Consider the following 21,189-nt stretch of genomic DNA (forward strand, 5'->3'; position numbering starts at 1 on the left):
TGACTCTTGCTGGCAATTTGACCTTGAGTGGACTCTGACGTGATACTTATGTGGCCTGTTTCATGAATGTCAGATGATGTGTGTGAATGTAATGTGTATGTCCCATGATACATGTGAGGGGCATGCACAATATTGAGGTGCTGACAGTGCCTTGTCCAAGGATGTGATTGGCTGTTGTGAAGGACACACATGATTGTGCTGTGTGTTAATTGCAGGAACTGGTGGGTTGTGGAGGGTGATGATGGTTGTGACCTTTGGCAGTGCAACTCATGTACATTTGTTTTGTGCCAAACAGACATATGTTAAGTTCCCTGATGTGTGTGTTCTATGTCTCCCTATCCACAGCGACGCTGGAAGAAGAGGGCGGAGAAGGCGTTGTGAAGCAAGGCAGCAGGGATGCCTATACCAGGCACAGACGCAAGGCCCAGTCACACTCTGAGGTAATTACATTTTTGGGGAGCAAGGAGACTGGTGTCGTGTCAACAGCCGCAGCTGCTGAGGGGAGGTCCAAGAGGGTGAAGGTGGTTGTGGACTCCCTGGCTGTGGGAGGGGCAGGTGAGCCCGCACAGGGGCAATCCAATGCGGAAAACAGTGAGGAGGCATCCAAGTTGGCAGAGGAGGAGGCCACATCAGCCCAGCCCATGGGGCCCAGCGGGAGTGATGACATGGGTGTGTGGTGCAGTCCAGACTCAGGGGCAGGAGGCAGTGCAGACCGCCGTGGAGGTGCCGGTGCCTAATCCGGACCCTGGGCTTGCAACTGCACCAGTATGCACCTGTGGGCATGGCCCAGGCCAGACCCATCTGCAGGTGGCAGATGTTTCCACGCAAACAAACATCAATACCTGTGGATGTCGCCATTCAGGACAGGGTGGAACCGTTGCTAGCCGGTATCATGAGGCGTACAGGGTCCATTCGTAATGATGTGCAGGGCGCTTGCACATAATCACAATGAGATCTTGCATCTTGTGAACTGGCTAGCACATTTCCTGGTCTCACAATGGGTGCATGGGCTGGCCATTCATGCGACCCCCTCTTCCTCTTGCTCCTCTGTGCGCCAGTCGTCCTCCCGGCCGCCTTCCGGCCCAGATGACAACAGGGCCCCCTGTGTACCTGTGCTGACCCCGGCAGCCAGTATGGTGGAGATCACATCCCTGCCAGAGTCGAGAGTCGAAGTTGGATCATCCAAGGTGGTCAACACGCAGATCCAGCCGGCGACATGAGACGTGTCAATGGAGGGAGAGCAGGCACCAAGTACAGGGCACGTGCACGGCAGCCCCGGGGGTCATCATCCCATTTGGCTATTTGGCAGCAGCAGGCTCAGAGTAAGAGGCTACAGGACTCTTAGCCAATACCTATCTCCCTGCGATTGAGTGCTATCAGGCAGGAGGCAAATGTGGACCTTACACAAAGGAGGTCTTCCATGAGGGAGCGTTTGGGCCAGCAGATCGGCGCAGAGCTGCAGCAGGCACAGGAGGCAAGACTCACCATGGCCCTGACGGAGAATTCACTGCGTCGGGCAGAGAGGTGGGCTGAGGTCCTCGAGGAGACTTGCAGGGAGTTTGAGAGGAGCATGTTGGAGTCCCTGCAAGCCCTTGAGGGGGAAGCAGAGGCCCGCTTAAGGGAAGTGGACGCAGTGTTCAATGATGCCCTGGCCGAGACTACGAGGGAGCATGGTGAGAAGGACTAGCCTGTTGCCATTGTATAGTTACTTAGGTGTAGGTTTCATTTTTTGATTCATTTTTTTTTGGGCTGTTCTCCACTTTTTGTATATAGTTATTTTTTGGTGCATCATTCTGTGGATAGTTTTTTCATGTTTTTGTTATGCATTTGGGACAATGGACCTCTTATACTCGTACATAGTTTGCATCTTTTTGGGTCCTTTTGTGTTCACTATGATGGAATGGATTTCTTCTCATTTTGGTTTTTATTTTGAGAGTCATTTAAGGACATGGACCTCATTTTTGAGTTTGACATACATTTTTCTTGTGTACTCTGTTTTTTCATTTGGACATGCTTACTTATTTTGTGATTTCATGCAATTTGTATTTATTTTCTGAAAATGATTGTGACTGTCATACTGGGGTTTTAATATATTTTCTTATTTTTACTACAAGTGGTGTTTGGTCTCAGATTTTGTGCAAGTTTGATGCTTCTTTACTCTGTTCTGTGTCCCTGATGAGGACCAATGTTGTTCATGTGTGTGCACACAAGCATGCATGTGTCATGTTTGACATCCATTCGCATGGGGCATGTCCTGGCGTGCATGACCAGTGGATGGGTGTTAAGGTGGAGGTGGAGTGTGCACTGTGTGGTGGTCTTTGATTTCACATGTGCAGCATATTTGTGTCTTGGTCCTCAGTGTTTTTGGGAGGATGGTGGGTTGGGTGACTCATAGGAGTGTGTAATTCTGAAATTCTTTGGACCAGGATTTGCTGGATGCAGTGTTAAGTGCCTTCACAATCATGTCTTCGTGCTAATTTAATTGTATCTCGTGTAGTTGGACATCCTGCTTTGCTATTCCTATTGCTATGGTTTGACACATGGACTGACTAATGCTGCAGTATATGTTGTTAGGTAACGGTATGTTTGCCATGTACACAATCCTGACTCGAGTCATTCCTCTGGGCTTTTGTTTTTGGTACTCCTCTGCCCTGAGGACGTCCTGTGGAAATCTGCTATGGTCAGCTGTGTACCCTCTGAACTTGTCATAAGGTTCCCTTGCATGCCACTTGCATACTGGCACTAGCTCACAGGCATGCACAGTCTTTACTGTTTTAATGTAGGCCAACCGACACAGACAGTTTGCAACTCCTGTTTTCACTTAGGCTTGGAATTGACGCAGGCTGGCCAGATTAACTTTGACATTGTTTCGGGTGTTTTTTTTTACATGTCCTTCACTTGTGCAGTACTGCCACCTCCGCAACCACATTTCATCTATCAACACTTCCCAGGCACAGGCACCGTCTCAATGTCACCTGCCCAGACACATTTCTAGTGTCCGTCTTCACTCAGTTCCCCCTCCCGGGACTCTTTGGCCCTTTGCACACTTGTGTACATGTGCATTGAGAATTACATGTGATTTGATTGGATGTCATGTCCTTCACACAAGAGAGGGTCACTCGTGTGTTTATGGGGTAATAGGTTCATGTGATGTGTGCTCATTGAGACTCATGCTGTGATACGCCATGCAAATGTCTCTTAATGTGACACAAATCGAGGGTGCTTTGAATTCTGTCATGTTGTGTGTATTTGTACATGTGTATTTTTAAAATTACTTTGTCACATGGCATGCAGGGCCGCTCTTTGGCATACACTTTTCTGATGTGTATGTTGGGATGTGCTTGCAGTCAGCAATTGCGTGTGATCAGCTGGGACACTGATGCGTGTGGGACAGGTGTATGGCTTTTTTGTTGTTTGCTGTATGTTTTGTGGACAGGAGGTTGAGGGTGGTGTCAATACATGGCATGCAAGTTCACAGACACGCCATCGATGGAGTGTACGTGTGCCACTATGTCAGCATACGGCATTCAGGTGGTGTCCAGCATAGAGGGCCTGCCTGCAGGTTGCCATGATGGCGGTGGAGGTGTACCATGGCACAGGGCCTGCCTGCAGTTTGCTGTGACGGGGGATGGTGGTGGGGGTGTTTCATGACACAGGCCTGCTTGCAGGTTGCCGTGCGGAGGATGGGGGTGTCCCTTGTGTGGGCTGCCTGTGGGGTGTGGTCACGGGTGATGGGGGATGGGTGCGTCCCTTGTGGTGTGGGCTGCCTACTCGGTGTGGTCACGGGTGATGGGGGCTGGGTGCGTCCCTTGTGGTGGGGGGTGCCTCCAGGGTGCGGTCACAGGTGATGGAGGGATCCCATGTGGTGTGGGATGCCTGTGAGGTGGCGTCACAGGTGGTGGGGGGCTCCCTTGTGTTGTCTACGCGATTACCCCATCCGCACCCCCAGCCAAATCGTGTGGAAACTCAGCCCGTACCCGGTCCGCACAGAGTTGTCACGCGATTTGGGTGGGGCTGGTGGGCTGTAAACTGGCCCAGAGATGGCGCGGCAGCTTGCACCATATTTGGCATTTTATTTGCTTTTTACTGCGCGTGGAGGCGTGATGGGGCGTTACTGGCACTGCTTGATGTTCCTTGCGCCATAGCTAGTGATGCCTCGGGAAATCCATGAATACATGTGCCACGCAATTGTTTCTTTGCGCCACAGCTGGCGCATGCTCCTTTTCTGCGCTGGATTCTAAGAATCGGGCCCAAAGTCTCTTATTGGTAGAACGCCATGGAGTGAAAAATAATATTTAAAGTTCCCTTCTCTTTCAGGCTTACACAATTGAAACAGGATATCCTTCCCCAACCTTCTTACTTCCAGATTCAATTTGCTTTACTGTCTGAGACTTTCATAAGTATATGGATTTGCTTTAATCACGTACATGACCACTCCAACACTGCTGCATTCTGGTACTTTTATTTCTTAAGATCAATTCCTTTTACTTTACATTCAGTTCTGTTTCAAACAAGACTTCTTGGGGATTCTATTAACTTTTCCTCTACTTAGTGATTTCCCTGTTTTGGCTTTTAGTTTCATTTGCTTTTGAATGTTCACATCACTTCCCTTCCCTTCAGGGACTTTGCTTTCATTTTACAGAAACTTCGGATATCGTCTTCACTCACACGGGGTCACTCTGTTAATTTGGCTGTTATCTTTCAGGTATCACCCTCGAGTGATTCACGGTTCACCCTGGATCCCCCTCAGCCAGTCTCTGATCCCAACACAAAGTTCAATTAGTCTCCCTCCGCCAGGCTTGAACCAATTTCAATTGAACTCAAACTTGCTTTTACCAAAAGCTCCCAGCTGATCTCCCTCCACCAGACTCAGACCAACTTCATTTACAAAGTGTAAAACTCTTAGGACTTCATGTCCCAGAAAGCAGTTGTCATCAACTTTCACCTTCCTTTTTGGGTGCGGGTCACTTGCTCACTTTACTTGGTGACTTCCCTCATGCGCCCTGTTTCCCACCTGCTCGCCAGAGTTCTTCTCACTCTTTTGATCAGACTCGCCGAGCAGTGTTGTGAGGTCAGCGGCTCAGTCCTTTGGCATGGGGAAGAAGTCAGAGTCTCACCACCTGCCCCTCTATATCCTTGGGGTCGCCATTGGCCCCAAGGGAACAAGCAATTGTCGGACCTCAACATTTATTTTTTTATTTTATTTGCATTTTTAAAGCGCTCACACAGCCCGGGGGCATCGAGGGGCTGTTACAGAATTCTTTGTTGTTATTGTCTTAGTTGCATATTTATAACGCACTTAAATACCCAGAGGTTTCTAAAAGCGCAGCCCGGGATCGAACCTATGTTGCTTCGTGTCGTCTTGTTTCCAAGGCGAGCACGTTGCCACTGAGCTATCCTCGGAATCAAAGGTCCTGGCTGCCTGAGTCCAACAGAGATGCGGCTCCTTTGACACGCTGCAGCCCTTTCTTCTCACTGGGCCTAGAGAAGTCACACACTGTCGTCCTCTGCATTCACCCGATAGCTCCCAGCCTTTTGGTTTCTCAGTTCCAGACAATCTTACCAGCTTGCTTTTGGTGTTTGCGATTTGAAGAGGGATCCTCTGCCGGTCTCAGCCTTGCAGCCTCTTTCTTGCTCTCCCAAGTGCATCTGACCTTTCTCTCTCAGTAGCCTCCCTTTATGCACCTGTGTGAGGTTAATGGGCAGCAGGTGTACCATTGGGGTTGGCTCTGATCTCATTAAGGGGACAGCCTACTGTCAGAATGTTGTAGTCTGTCTTCTGTGTCTTAGTGGGTTTTTCACTGGTAATTCTCACCCCTCCAGGTTGCCTCTTCTTCTCAGTATTATGCGAAAATGGAAAGGGGGTGGGTGCAGATGTTGCGAGTTGGAAAATACCCCCCCAAAAAAAAAAAAGAGAGGAGTTAAGCAGTTGTGGATAACGAATACGAGGTGATCCTCCCGCAATGGTCCACCCCCAGGGTCTCGATCCAAAGGAGATGGCCGTGCCCTGGCCACCCGAATAGAGGATTCTCGGGGTCCAAATGGGAGAATACCCAGTTTCTCACATTGCCCAAATTAGGCAAGAGTTCATGGAGTAATGCTTGCCAACTTTGTGGTACAGAAGTCTCAGGCAGCACTGCTGCAAAAGTGTCCCAATTAAGGTTTCCTTGGCTGTAACAGCATGTACATACAGCCCCTTTGGGGAAGAAAGCATTACCACGGGAGACCTTAAATGCTGGATTGAGAGTCCCAAGGACTACACAAATCACAGTATGCTCCAAGTCTATGATCACAACTGCTTAGTAAGATTTAAAAAAGGAAGGGCATCACAGGTCATCGTTTGCACAGGTTATTATTCCATATTCAATACCATCCTGCTCAACCGTCTCCGTGATAACCTGGGTATCACTGGTCAGGCTCTGGCGTGGCTGACCTCTTTCCTCTACAATCGACCCTCCCAGGTCCAACTGGGGTCTTTCCTCTCCGACATCTTTTTCTCTACCTGTGGTGTCCCCCAAGGATCTAACCTCTCCCCCTGGCTATTCAACCAGTATCTGGCACTTCTCGCCCACCGCATCGCCGCTCTCTGCCCCAACTTTCAGTGCTATGCAGATGATACCCAGCTCATTTTCAGGCTACCCTCGGCCTCTTCTTCTCTTTCCCTCATCTCTGACTGTCTTTCTGCTATCCAGGACTGGTGTGCCCCCAATGACCTCTGCCTTAATGCCAGTAAGACTGAGATTCTACTCGTTGGCACACCCACTCCCTCCTTCCCTGCAGCTCTCTGGCCGGCCTCCCTTGGCCCTCTTCCTGTTCCTACCTGCAAGGCAAAAAACCTCGGGGTCATCTTCGACTACACACTCTCCTTCTCTCCTCACATATCCGACGTCTCTAAGAAGTCACACTACCAACTACACCTCCTCAGAGATATCCTTACTTTCCTCTCCTTCCCCCAGAAGCTCACTGTCTCTAGAGCCCTGGTTCTCTCGAAGCTGGACTACTGTAACAGCCTCTATCTAAATCTGCCTGCCTCTACTCTCCGCCCTTTGCAACTCATCCAGAACAGGACTGCGAGACTTGTCCTTGGCCTCAAGCCCAGGGACCGTATCTCTCCAGGACTGAAATCACTACACTGGCTCCCAGTAATTGCGAGGATCAAGTTCAAAACCCTCTGCATTGTCCACAAGGCCTTCTGGGGCCTTGGGCCAAAATACCTTCAACTCTCTCTTCCTAAATATCTTCCTTCTCGAGCTCTTCGCTCATCCGCCTCCAACTCCCTCAGGGTCAGCCGTTTCTCCAAGCAACGAGTTGGTGGGAGATCTCTCTCCGCTGCAGGGGCCTCCCTCCGGAACAGCCTTCCTGCCTCTCTGAAACGAGGAGAACCATCTCCGGTTCCGGAAGCACCTCAAAACCTTCCTCTTCGACTCCGCTTTCTCTCCCCCTCTCCCCTGCTAAAGTTACTGAAACTGCACTGAATCTGCAACTGGGCCACTCACCGTTCTCGGTCCTTGGCCCAGCCACTCTTCCCCTGCACTGCCTCCCTGGCACCCCCTGCACTACGGGACTGTCTGTATCCCTACAGCCCCCCTTCCCAGCACTTGTCTGCACTTACTCGCACTTGCCACGAGCTGGCCCTTGTTATGTTCCTGTATATTAACCCTGTACTGCACTTCCCCTCTTCCTTCCCCTTGCACTTCTCCCTTTCCCCTCTACCCTTGCACTTGCGCGATCTGAATGACACCTGGCCTAGTAGGATCGTTGTCCGTCTCCCCTTGTTCCCCTTCCCCCTGCCTCGTTGTGCCTTGAAACACTTGTGTATAGGTGCGTTACAAATGCCATATCATATTATGTAAAACCCTTCCTGCTTCAAAAGAAGTATGGTGTAGAGGAGGTGGTGGTGGTGAAAGGAAGGGAGGAGGAAGGGGGGTGGGGAGGAAATCAGACAGCTTGACATGGAATCCCAACATGCCCTTTTGCATGAATGTGGGGTGCATCCACACCACTACATGTTCTTGTGGAAATCAGTGCACAGTTAAACTCTGCTCTGCAAACATTGTCTGCTCCACCATGTTTGGTGCTGGCAATGACTACATTTGGTCATTGTCTTTTTGCTGGCTCTACGCATAGACCACAAATGTAGGTGGAATGATCAGGAATCCGTTTAACCTAGGTAGCAGTTTTCCGGACACGCACATGTGTGTATATCCAAGTCCCCATGCTCCCGACACTGCCACGATCTCACACACTACCCTTAAAATCCCATCAAAATATCCTTTAGGCTGCGCGCCCTAAAGAATGGCCATTTAACAAATGTGGTGAAACACCCGCAGTGAGTTGGAGCACTACAGAGATAGCAGCTGGCCACACACCTACACAAGCGCACATCCACCACAGGTTGGCCTCTCTGAAATGCTCCACGGATACAGGCAGAAAAAAAACAGTTAACACACACACACCCATTTTTGAATTTACCATCTTGTCATTTTCAACATGGTAATACAACGATCCAATAATTAACTAATTGTTTTAATAAATATTTAAGGGACATTCTTTGCGTTAGACCAAACAAAAATGTAAGGTTTTTTATCTTTAGATTTGTGAGTTCTCACATCCAATTCAGTAATTCTGAATGGAACTGGTATCAATCACTATGGTAAGCAAACAATAGTAAGCAAATAAAGAAACTGCGAGAATCAAAGTCAGAATTTGTGGTAAATTGGACCAAACTAGAATGGCTTATTGAGAATTAACATTGCATAGCGTGGAGAGCTGCTGAATAATATTTATTGGGTTGTTATTCTCTCAAACTTGGCACTTGGGAATTTGGAGTAGTCCTTGGGGATGTCTTAGTGGGATGTAAATTGGACGGACAGGGCAACATCAATGCAGAAGGTCCCCTTGCCACATTCATTTTTGAAAACACAGGCAAAATGGCATTCATTCTTCATCTTTCTAATCTACATTGGTGGAAATGTTTAAATGCCTACCACAATTAGCTTGCTTTCATCAGGTGGTAATTTCACAAGGATTCTGGAGGCATCCATAGCATACAATATGATACGAGCATTACTGCCAGCATGACAATCCACGCTGGTGGTAATGCCGCCGCATTTGTGTGACAGTGCATAAAATGGAGGCGGGCATGGTATGTCTGCCTGTTGCCTGACAAATGGAGGAACAGAAGGCAGATCAGAAAAAGTGCTAGTAAACCAGTTTTCTTATCCGCTTCACTCCACTCATAAAACATAACCTTCAAATACAGCCTCAGGGCAGCATTGTTTAAATACAAATGATTCATGCACTATTCCGCATTATTGTAGGCAGGAAAGTACACTTTCTCCAGGCTTTTTCTCCAAATCTAGCCACTCGCATACAGAAGCATACATGGCATGGAGCCTAGCGTGTTCCTCCTTGACCTACCCTACCTAAATTAAATCCAACCCATCTCTTTCAGGTGCCTAAGCACCAAGAGGTTATGGAAAAGTCTTGTTATACAACTCTTGTTAATACATACTTAATGGATTTCAGACAATTTAACATTGACAACCCCATTGCTATTTTTGTGGGGAGTTTTCCAAAATTGTTTGCATGGCCATTTAAGATTCAAACACTATGTGGTAGGAAAGGAGAACACATGCAAATCTAAGAACCGGCTACAAAACCACATGGTAAAGAACAGTGCACACTAGACTCTGTTGAGAGATTAGGTCACCTACAAAGCTTGAGAAATAAGTACTACCGACAACCCCATTCATAAAAAATAAAAAACCTTTGAACCACATGAATGTCATCAGAATTCTTGCACAGATGCCCATTCAATGAAACTTGATCATCAATTTGAACAAACAGTTGTCCACACCCGCAGTGGGTGTGACGACACTGTCTCTAGGAACAATGTAACACTCTTCTTCTAAAAATGTGCAAGTATTGCCCACCCAAATAGCTGGTTTTTGATGGTTCACTTTCAGTTTCCACATGAGAAAGTAGCCAAGGCATGTATCCAGATATCCTTGGTCTTGAAGGATAGTAGCACTTAGTGAGAAACTCAGGGTATTCTCACTCCTAATCCCCTTGGAACCTCTATGCAGGTGGACAGGAAATGGCAGCTATTGGATCCTGCCCTTGGGTGTAAACAAGTGAGCGAGGATCACCTGGGTATAGGGTCTTTGGGGAGTGAGATGCCTTTGGGCGAGACATGGTAGCCCCCTCATCCTCTTGACAACCAGCCTAACCCTCCCCAATCTTTATGGGTTAGTATAAGGTAGTCCCCCCTAGTTCACCTCTTGGGATACCTAAAAGTACTGAGACGAGGAAGAAGCAACTGAGAATGAAAGACAATAGGTACTCTCACCACTTTGGTACTGGGACAAAGATGATGAGGTCAGGCACATCCTAATGAGAGCCAGGCAGCCTTTAATGAGTAACACCTGCAGCCCACCACCGGGCCTCAGGTGTATATTAAGTGGAATGCTGCTCCAGTGAGAGAAAGCCGGGAAAGAGAAAGACAGCAGAAGCAGCCTTGCGGCAGCGAGGGAGACAGAGGCTGTAACGCCGACAGAGGTCCTGGGAGTCCTGCTAGAGTGACCGTGGGAGATGAATAGCCCAGGGAAAGAAAGACGGGCAGGCAGAAGGCGCTGCCGAAAAGTGAGGGTCCCGCTGCACACAAGAGCCGGAGCAGGTTGTTTGAAGCGCCCAGTGATCAGGCTTTCCTGAAAAAAGGGGGAGAAGCCGTTACAAGGAGCAGCACAGTCCGGGTCAGCGTCTGGGACACAAACACACCATGGCACTCTGAGACTCTGTACATTTACTTGCGGTCTACGTAACTAAGAGAAGGTGTCTTTACCGATTACCAGACTGAAAGCAACAAAGATACAGCAATTGAATGCCAAATATCGAACTGAATGAAAGAAGCACAGTTATGTTTAAGCAACGTTATATTCGTTGAATACTAAACTGAACGAAAGAAGCACAGGGGTGTTCAGTGAATACCGGCTGAAAGAAATAAGCAAAACGGTGTTTATTCAATATTGAGTTAAACAAACAAAGCAGCATTTTTGGAATATCGAATGAAATAAGCAAAGATATATTTAATGAATACTGAATAAGAGGAAATAAGCAAAGAGGCATGTATTGATTGTTTAACTGAATGGAATAAAGCCAACACCCGTTGAATCAAAGTGAAAGGAAAGAATAATCTTATTACATTATAGCCCAATTTATTTCTATTTTATTAAATGTATAGGGTGCATTTAGCCAAAGGCGCTGTACAATAAAAGAACAAAGACAGTAAATCATGAATGAAACAGATCATTACAAATTTACATCAGAGAAAGGAAAATCATTTTGTTTTTACTTTTAACAAACCAGTGACGCAAGAAGATAAAGTTTAAGATTAGTTTGGAAAATACAAAGAGATGAAGAACGAAGTGAAGGGGGGAGGGCGTTCCAATGATTTGTGAGCTAAAAGAGAAAGAACGAAAATGAGACGAGGCACAAGGTGGCTTAGGAACAGTCAAAAGAAATAGATTCTGAGATTGCAAGGAGCATGAGGGAACATACCATGAAAGTAAAGAGGAGAGATGAAGGGAGGCCAGGCTGCGGGTACACTTAAAAACAATTGAGAGAAAATGATACGAGGCACTATAAGCCAATGCAAAGTTAAAGCAAGTGAAAGCTCTTTGGTGCAAAGTTGAAGTCAAGAATGAGAAATCACCAATACATGAAAGTCAAGGAACTACATTTCAGAAAATACTTGTTTGGCTGAATATTGAACCTCTTAAGGAGGCATACAAGTTCATGGTTGCGTGACCTGTGATTGGTGGACCGCGTAGTCAAACTGCGCCAAGAACAGAGAACTACCATTTGTTGCATCAAGAACTATTGCCAGCCTCTGCAAGGTTTCCGGTTGCGCAATCTATAATGGGTGGATCGTGTGATCTAAAACTGTGCCAAGACCAGAGAACCCCTATGAGCCAACAAGGAAGTTTACTGTGGTGAAAGAGAGAGCAAAGAGTGATGAACATCAGACTTGGGGAAGGGAACCCTCGAGTTCTACAGATTTGTGGAAAATACAGTTGAAAAGCAAAGCTTCAAAGAAATGTCTATTTGTGTAACCTTTTTGTACTGAACTTGCAGAAGGAAGCCCCGAGAGTTATTTCCCAGAACTTTATTTAACTTGGGAAGGACACCCTAACCTTTAGAAAAGTGTGGAACAATATTCCTTGAAACCCCTATGAAAGTAACTTGAACATTATAAATGAACTTAGTGACATTTGGAGGAAAGAAGCTGAAGAGTAGGCTAGAGCTGGAAATAGCTCGTAACATTAGGTTTGGAACCCCATTGAGTTTATGGCTCATATCCCTATGTATTGTTTGGTATTAGTTGTGAGGGTAAGCCTAGGGTTTTGGGCACAGACAGATTTTAAGTTGAACATGCGGACACAGACTTTCCTACGTTTTCTTTCGGTAGGAAAATCCCATCAGAACATAGAGCAAGATGAGCCTTATTCCATCCGATTTTCTTTAATAAAATACTGTTTAACTTTGAATCTGTGTCTACTTTCATGATGCCAATATCACAACTTCCAATTAACTTGGGAAAGACTATCTCGCCACATTTATCTATTTATTTACATTGTTACTAGTTATCATTCTTCACCAGTTGCCGGATACATAATGGCTCAAGAGCGAAGGCCATTACAAACCCCTTTAGCTAACTTGTGACCTGCATCACATTGTGTAGTAGGACGATTTCCCAGAGTCCCTGCCCCCCCCAACTACCTGACATAGCAAGGAGTAAATTGCACTTTTGGGATACCCTTGTACACAAGACTGTTAGAATTCCTGGGATAGAGCATATAAGGCTTTGAATTAAGTATTTGTTAAGCAGCCAGTGGCTTGCTTGAGCAGAAGAGGGGAATTAACGGAGTACAGTTATTTCAATGCTCCATGGACGGACCCAGGAACCAGAAGGAAGGGCCAACCAATGTGCTAGTAGAGATGTTTTTATCGCATTAGTGTCCGCATTGTAGCTTCATGCAGATATATTGCCTGTGATGGGTAGGAGTCAGAAAAGCCAGGTCTTCTAAGCTTTCTTGAAGGATAAACGGTTCTTGATTTCTAGAACATACTCTTCTTGGGCAGTCTAGGGCACAGGGGATTGGCAAGAAAAAGAGCGGCCATCTATGCTGGCTCACTCACAGCATGGAACTAAATAAAGTCTGCTATTACTGAATCGCAAAGATCAAGCTGAAGAGTATTTATTTATCAAAGATTTGATTAATGGATGTGCTTAATTACTCATTGCACTGTGTACAACACAGACTCTTGAACCGGACTTGCTTCTCCATGGACAGCCATTGCAGGGGTTATCAGGACAGGATATTGACAGCATTTTGGGGGCACTGATGTTTCTGGATATGAAACGTGGATGCCAAGATATGAGACTTGCGTAGTCCAATCATGACAGAACAAGGGTCTTTACCACTTGTGTCTGATTGAGACAAGTCGGGAAAGGTAATAACTTTGGAAGTTGGAAGAGTAAGAATAACCCAGTGTTTAATTGGTATATCTGATGTTCTAAGAAGGATTCTGAATCAGATTCTACAGGCCCTTTTGTCTTTAAGATTGCATCCTGAAATAATGTAACTAAAGCTTTAAGACATTGTTGGGGATAGTTTGGGTTTTGCCACAATGAAACCACAGCCCTAGCAATGGTGGGGAGCCCAAATAGAACCCCTCTTTGCCCTGAGTAGGTCAGAGAGAGAGAGAGAAAAGACGAGACTCTCATATCATCCAACATTTCTGAACACTTAATTTCCCCATCGATTGAATTAGTGCAAAGTAAATTTTAAACGCGAATAACCTACAAACCTGTTTGTGAAATGTCAGTAGTCCGGTCAAATTAAAAACACCCACGGGTTGGTTGGTATGGTGATATGCACAACTTTCTTCAGTGGGATCCCCGCAATGAACCCCACAACCAAAACCCAGCTACTACTGTGTTGGGCCCCAGTATTCATGTCGACCCTATGCAGACAGAGGTGGTCCTCAGGAAGATGGCTTAAAGAAATCTGAATCACCCAGTAACCGGTTTTGACAAGGCCAGTTTTCTGGCCTTATCAAAAGGAGGAGGAGGAGGAGGAGGAGGAGGGGGAGGAGGGGGAGGAGAGAATCCCAACCCCACTCGCTGTTAATCTATGTATGTGTTGACGGTAGAGCCTCCTTCACGTTACGTGGGAGGATGGCGGAGTATCACTGATCTACGGCTCCGCCAAGGAGCATTGACTGGGTCAGAAGGCCGCGTGACAACTGAGCATCAACGGGACCGGAAGGCCGACGGAGAAGCCAGTGCCGGAACGGTGTTGGTGGACCGCTGAGAGGGGCGAGATGCCGGCAGTGCACCACAGGACAGAGCATTGGCAGCGCAAAGAAAGAGGTGTGGAGCGACACCGCAGGACACCCACAGACTGACATGGCCTTTTGGTGGTTAGACCTACAGGAAGGCACTGCCAACAAGCAGGAGAAGGCAGCCTCCCATAACCCAATTTGATTTTCCAGCCCTGAATGTGGCAGGCTGCATGGGAAAAAGGGCATGGGCTCAAGCCCTCTTTAGAAAGTTTTCCAGCCCCCCCCCCCACTCCTGGAAAATAGGTAAGTAGAGGGTGAGCCAGCCAATCCTGCGGGTGAGGGGGGGTGAGTGGGGCCCTTTAAGGAGGAAACATGAGATGTTTAGAAGGGGGTTACAAGGGTGAGATCAGAGGTGGAAGGAGGACCAGGCGAAAGCAGGATGGAGGGGAGTGTGGAGATGGCTGGAAAGAGGGGCACTGCTGAGTGAAAGGAGAGAATGGAGTAGTGGTAGAAGTGTGAATGGCAGTAATGGTGAAAGGTAGAAGTAGTGGGAAGGAGAGGTAGAAGAGAAGTGGCAGTAGCAGAGAGGATGTAGTAGTAGAAGGGAAGAGGTGTTGATGGTTGTAGCAGTAGTGGAGCGGCAGTAATAATGGGTTAGCAGTACAAGTGGGGTAGCAGTAGAAGAGGTAGTAGTAGTAAGCGTAAAAGAGGGAAAAAGTAACATCTAAGGGTGGAGGTAAGAAGGCAGAATGACATGTAGGAGGGACATAAGGTGAAAATAGAAAAGGAAGAAAGGAAAGAAGGAATAGTAAGAGAGCGACTGGCAGGTGATCGAACACGGGGTGAGTGCAAGCACTATTCTTTAGACTTGTTGGACCGCCAAGCGGGGTTAGGAGAGGAACAGTTAGAAAGGCCTAGAGGGAGATAGGGAGCAAACGCCAGGGAAACGCCAATAGCCTTAGCCCCAAGAGTAAGGCAGTAGGGGTAACCGAGGCCTAGCACTAAATGGGATTACAGACGTATGGGCTAGGGTGGGAGGGCCTTACAAATGAGAAAACAGAGAGAGGGGTGGGGATATCCTTTGTGCCAATCTACAAAATTCCCAATGACATTTTTGGTGATGCCACCCAAACCCACCTCTTCACAAGTTCGAAAAAAAATCATTGAACCTTCCCAAGGAGTCAGAGTGGGTTTTCATTGCGACACCCAGTCGCATTATGCTTCCACTGTCCACAACATGCAGGTGAATCTCTTTTATTAAAGATTTACAACATAAGCTCCACCATGTCCGCTCTTAAACTCCTCCATGCCAGGGTGGGCAGCTGTATGCAATTTAATCCCTTGACTCTGCATTGTCAGTTCAAGCACAAAAAGGATAGACTATGGCTTGATGTCTCTTTTGAAAGAAAGTGAAGACTGAGATCTTGTTCCTGTTGGTCAGCCACATCAGGTGGTATTGGACAGAAGATAGGCCAAGTTGGAGGGACATTCCCAGAGGGGATCTTGAGGCTTATTGGTTTCATTTTCCTCCAAACCCTCTGATTGACTGAGGTCACCCTAGGAGAGTGGTGGGGGGGGGAGACCTCTGGGTGAGAAAGGATCCTGCTGATCTCCCTACTTTATGGCATGCAAAGGAACTTAGTCCAGTACCTGAGGGATGAAAAGGAGGACTACTTTCCTGTCTCCAAGAGGAATGCCCTGCGCACAGATTCTCTACTTAGGAGGAAAGCTGCCATCCTGAAGTTCCCACATTACAGGAGACTCATCCAGGGGATTCCTACAACAGACACCTGCGTAACCACCTGCAGTCAGCAAGACCCATTTTGTGGGAGAGTCCCATCATCCTAAGAAGGTAATCTCTAGGTCTAGGAGGTTCAAGGATCAGATCAGTCGTCTCATTGGGGTTATGGGGCAGGGACATCCAAAAGGCGGGGGAGCTCACCTGTGACTATTGTACAATTACCCCAAAGAGATAATGTCTTTGCCCTGCTGGGAAATGTCGAATCTGTGCAAATATTGATCCAGAAGCTGGGGAAGCTTCTCCTGGGACAGGTTTTCCCCAGTTTTGTTCTCGATGACTTGGCCAGGGACAGTCGTATTTACTCTTCTCACTTTGAGGTAATATACGAAAGCCGCCAACTCTCAGTAGCTACCCTGCAGCAACATCCTGCATCAGTGCCATTATGATCTCCCCAGCTACATCCCCAGATCCACCATCCTTGCATCATTATTCTAGGTGCTGAACGTTCGCCAATAGTTTTCACTCTGCCCAGAGAACGAGTCCTACACTGCATTTTGGCTACTTGTGCCTCTAACATATGGAAAGCTACATCTTCTAGAACTTTTAACCCTTCATTCTAGGAAAGCAACTCCGGAATTGCCTTCATTTTATGCCTCTGTAGCTGCAGAGAACAACATTTGGAGCATGAAAACCAAACAGTGCATCCTTAGGAAGGCATTGGTCAAATCCAACCACTGTATTGTTGCACTTTTGTTTATGCTATGCTTATAGTTTTTGGCACCCGAGATCACATGCATATGTTTGATGGGTTTCTTTTTTGTCTCCATAATAAATGTATCTAGTTCAGAGTGCTTTATGAGTTTTAGGACAGTCTGGTCTGTGAAATGCAAGGTCTAGTAGGTTTTTGCTGCGAAGTAATCAACCTTGTATGCGGCTACATACTAAGCATCAGCGGCCAAGATAATCTCGATAGAACTGATGAGGGGCACTTACTCTGTACACCCAGCCCTACAGGTAAGTGGAATACCAGTCACTTTTACTCCGCTTTCACCCACAGAGCTGCAGGAATAGGGTTGAATCTATGTACTAAAAGAGCTCCACCCCAGGAACGAGCTCCATTATTATTACTGTGTGATCTGAAAGGTAACTACTATAAAAAGGTATCTTGTAATTTAATTTTACTCCCAACTTCAAAAAGTAGGAAGTAAACAAATCAAATGTCAAAATCTATCTGGAGCCCTGTGTACACCAGTGGGGCACTCTCAGAGCATAAGCCCTATCGGCTGTTTACCATTCCACTCCTATAGTCGGTAACACTAGGTGTTTGTACGCTACGCTACCTATCCAGTATTAATCTTTTATTACACGCTTAATACCGGAGACCAGTCTCTTATCACGGGACCGGGATTTGAACCTCTGTTGCTCTGCGTTGTCTTGCTTCCAGGAGAAACGCTTTGCTCCTGAGCAATCCTCCCAGCCGATACGCTTCATAAACTGCGAATAGCTGTCAAATTTCTCCCCAATCTGAGCATAGGCCATGAATTTCTCAATATCATAAGAATGCCCCCCCTCTCCATCCAGACGGCAATAGTCCCTACTGAACATCTCCAAATCTTAGGAGTAGTTCCTGAATCTATCCATACTCTGGCAGGACCCCTAAAAGTCATGGCCCATACTCTTGAGAACCTACCTGGAATGGCCAATCCCAGCCCCCCCTCCACCCCCAACAAAAAAAATAAATAAAACACAGAGTGAGTGGCACAAGTCTCATTCTACTCAGGAATCGGCCCAAGAAGCTCTACCCTTGGGCATGGCCTTTGAATCGTTCTAAACTAAGGTTGCCTTCTCTCAACATGGTTGTCTGGGAACCAGATTCTCTTCCAGGGGTTCTACTTAGACTCTATAACCTAATCACTGCACCTAAATATCTCCAATCCCGGGCAAGGACCCTGAATCCTTCCATAAGGGGCCATGGCTATGGGGTTTAACTCTTACCAGCCGGTCACTGCAGGAGAAGTCTTTTTTCTTACGGTCTGGGGCCCAGTTGGCAGGCCGGCCTGCTGCATCTGAAAGGCACAATGAAGAGCATGAAGGAAATGGCTGCAAAAGCAGCACGAATAAGTGTGAGAGAATAAACTTAAATAAATGAGTGACCATCACAGAGATAACTATATTCTAAGCACAAAAGTCATGCAACCTGGACCAGGGCCTGCAAATGTGTTGGGAGATCATTAAAATGTCCTCTGGTTAAGCTAACTCATAGTGTTGGGTAGGGTTTACCAACAAGCTAAACCTGACTGTCACAATGATAATGTGGCGGAGCAGTCAGGATTCACTCTTAGGAGAAGAGAAGGGTAGTACTATAATTCTCGAGCATGGGGCCTTGCGTTGAGTCACATGCTCATTCCTCGTCGTCAAGCTGGGAATCCTCTGTAAAGGTAGAAACAGTTCACTGTCACTTAAAACTGGGTCCCGAGAGGATAGCTCAGCGGCAACATGTTCGCCTTAGAAGCAAGACGACACGAAGCAACACAGGTTCGATCCCGGGTCCGTGCCTAGAAACCTCTGGGTATTTAAGCGCGTTATAAATACGCAACTAAGACAGTTTTGTCCCTTAGCTCCACCCCTGGTGCACAGCTTCAGATTTGTACTGCATGCTTAAGTGTTGGGAGTTCCAAGTTGCTCTCCAAGCTAATTTTGTGTTTTTTCGAAATTTATATCTATAATAGTTCGAATTTTGACCAATTCTTGCTTAGTTATCTTCGACGAAGGACAGAGACCGGCAACGATCAAGAGTGACAGGTTGAAGAAGAAGTTACGAATGAGCCCCCAGATGCTTACGGTCTCGGCCCTCGCCTGATTCGTTGGTCTCGGCAGCAGCCAGGAAGAGCTCAGCGAACCAGTCATCGGCAGCCATGGTACCTCCGAAGCAGGAGGGGAAGAAACTAGATGTAATTGGCAAGAAGATTATACGGCAGCCTCTACCTTCAAGGCAGCCATCGCCCTAGCCATCTTGTCCCGATGGGACCGGGAACAATGGTTCAAATTAGGTCCTGCCGAAGACAAGAAGGTCGAGGCACTGGAACTCTTTCAGGAAGGGGAGGTGGCCTTGGATCATGCCATCATGGTGGCAGTGGACATTGCAGGCATGGGTTTCCGCTAGATGGGGAATGGTGTGTCCCTGCATCACCAAGGTTGGTTGAAGGCAACAAACCTCTGCCCCGCCGTTCAGACAAAGGTGCTGGATATGCCGTTCGAGAGGGAGAATCTCTTCGGAAAGGCGGTTGAGACTTTGCAAGCAATAAAGGCCGACCAAGACGGCTCCTTGGGAAATCTACAGCAGCGACGGCCATTGGCCTTTCGCTCTTCCAGAGGAAAGCCAGGAAGATCGAATACACCGTACCGACAGCCTTCACACTCCTCCTCTCAGGAACCGTAGAGTGCTCCTTCTCAAGGCAGCAGCAGACAGCGGCAGTCCCGCCGCCCGCAGGGCAGAGCTCTGACAACCAAGCAGGCCTGAAACAGCTGTGGCCTCGGTCCCCCACCTATGCACCCTGGTGCGAGGCTGGCTGACAAAGTTAATCGGCACGTTGGAGAAGATCACCACGGACAGATGGGTGCTGGACAATCCCGGACAGGGGCACACCTTTGCGTTCCAACGCAGGTGTCCTTATTTTCACAGACCTGGACCACAGCTTCTTCAGGAGGTGCGGGCCATGTAACAGAAGGGGGCAAAAGAACCCACCCCCCCAGTGTCTCCACAGTATTCTCCAGATACTTTCTGGTTAGAAAGAAAACCACGGGATGGAGGCCGATCCTAGATCTTCAGTGCCTCAACAAGTACTTTAAGTCCCAAAAGTTCTGGATGGTCACGTTGCAGCATATGCTCGGCCAGTTGGAGCAAGGAAATTTGAAATTGTTGGATCTGGAGGACGCCTACTTCCACATCCCCATTCACATGAAACACTGCAAGTTCGTAGTTCAAGGTCAGCATTACCAGTTCAAGGCTCTGTCTTTATGCCTTAAATCGGCACCAAGGGCATTTACAAAGTGCCTGGCTCCGGTGGTGTTGAATCTTCATCTACAGGGCATCCACATATAGCCCTACCTGGACGACTGGCTGGTGCGTTCCCACTCTCACGCTCTGGCGGGCAAACATTCATCGAAGACCGTACATCTGCTGACAGAGTTGGGGTTCTCCATAAACTATCCAAAGTCTTGACACCATCTCAGGACGCGCAGTTTCTAGGTGCCCGACTGAACACAGTGGCATGTTTGGCGTTGTCCTTGGAGGAGCAGGTGAGAGCCATACAAGGCAAAGTACAGCGCTCGTCGGTGAAGACTGCTAGGGTTCGTTCGTTGGGGGGGGAGGAATGTCTTCCTGCATCAGCCTCGTTCGCCTGTGCAGACTTCACATGAGACCTCTCCAGGAGTTCCAGGATGCGAGGTGGATGCAGGTGTCGGGGAACTTTGCGGACAGGATCTCGCTCAAAGAGGAGTTCCATCAGGTGGGGGGGGGGGGGGGGCGTACGGCCACATATTGTCCAGGGAGCTGTGGTTCCTCCTTACCAGGAGACGGTCACCACGGATGCCTCTCTAGCGGGATGGTGAGCCCTCACTGGACAGTTGCACACCATATGCCTCTGGCAACCGGAAAAAAGGACCTCCACATCAATTTCCTTCAGGCAGTATTCTGAGCCCTCAAGTCTTTTCTCCCATTGCTGAAGGGCAAGGAGTTGAGGATCTTCACGGACGGACAACACCACCATCACCATGTTCTACATCTGGAAACGGGGGAGGAGGAGGGGGGCTGTTAGGGAGAATTCTCAAAAATGTGCCAGTTCCTCCCACCTTAGAGCCCTACAGCTCTTTGGGACTTTGAACTGAAAAGTTCAATGTTTTTTCTGTGTTTTCGTTTTGGTTATGGAGTCTAACCAACTCCATAGGCATCATATTTTTCATTTGTGTCACAAAGCACCTTCAGTGCAGTGGCACAGGGAAGTCTTTCAGATTCCCCCAAGGTTTAAATACCTTCTCTGGGATAAACTATTGTTTCCCTGAATAGTGGAGTGAAATTCACTTCACTAATCCCTGTACAT

The 21,189-nt window shown here is 47.6% G+C and overlaps 1 protein-coding gene across 2 annotated transcripts in view; it reads right to left on the reverse strand.

Moving 5' to 3' along the window:
• PNKP (polynucleotide kinase 3'-phosphatase) overlaps nt 1-21,189 on the reverse strand; it is a 228,603-nt gene that overhangs the window by 100,866 nt on the left and 106,548 nt on the right. For both annotated transcript variants that reach the window (XM_069605627.1, XM_069605637.1), the window contains exon 10: nt 18,086-18,156. In XM_069605627.1, the coding sequence (XP_069461728.1) occupies nt 18,086-18,156 (71 nt within the window). The remainder of the gene's footprint in view (nt 1-18,085; nt 18,157-21,189) is intronic.

Source organism: Ambystoma mexicanum, chromosome 1p, assembly GCF_040938575.1.
Source record: "Ambystoma mexicanum isolate Mex_15411 chromosome 1p, UKY_AmexF1_1, whole genome shotgun sequence".
Lineage (NCBI taxonomy): Eukaryota > Metazoa > Chordata > Amphibia > Caudata > Ambystomatidae > Ambystoma > Ambystoma mexicanum.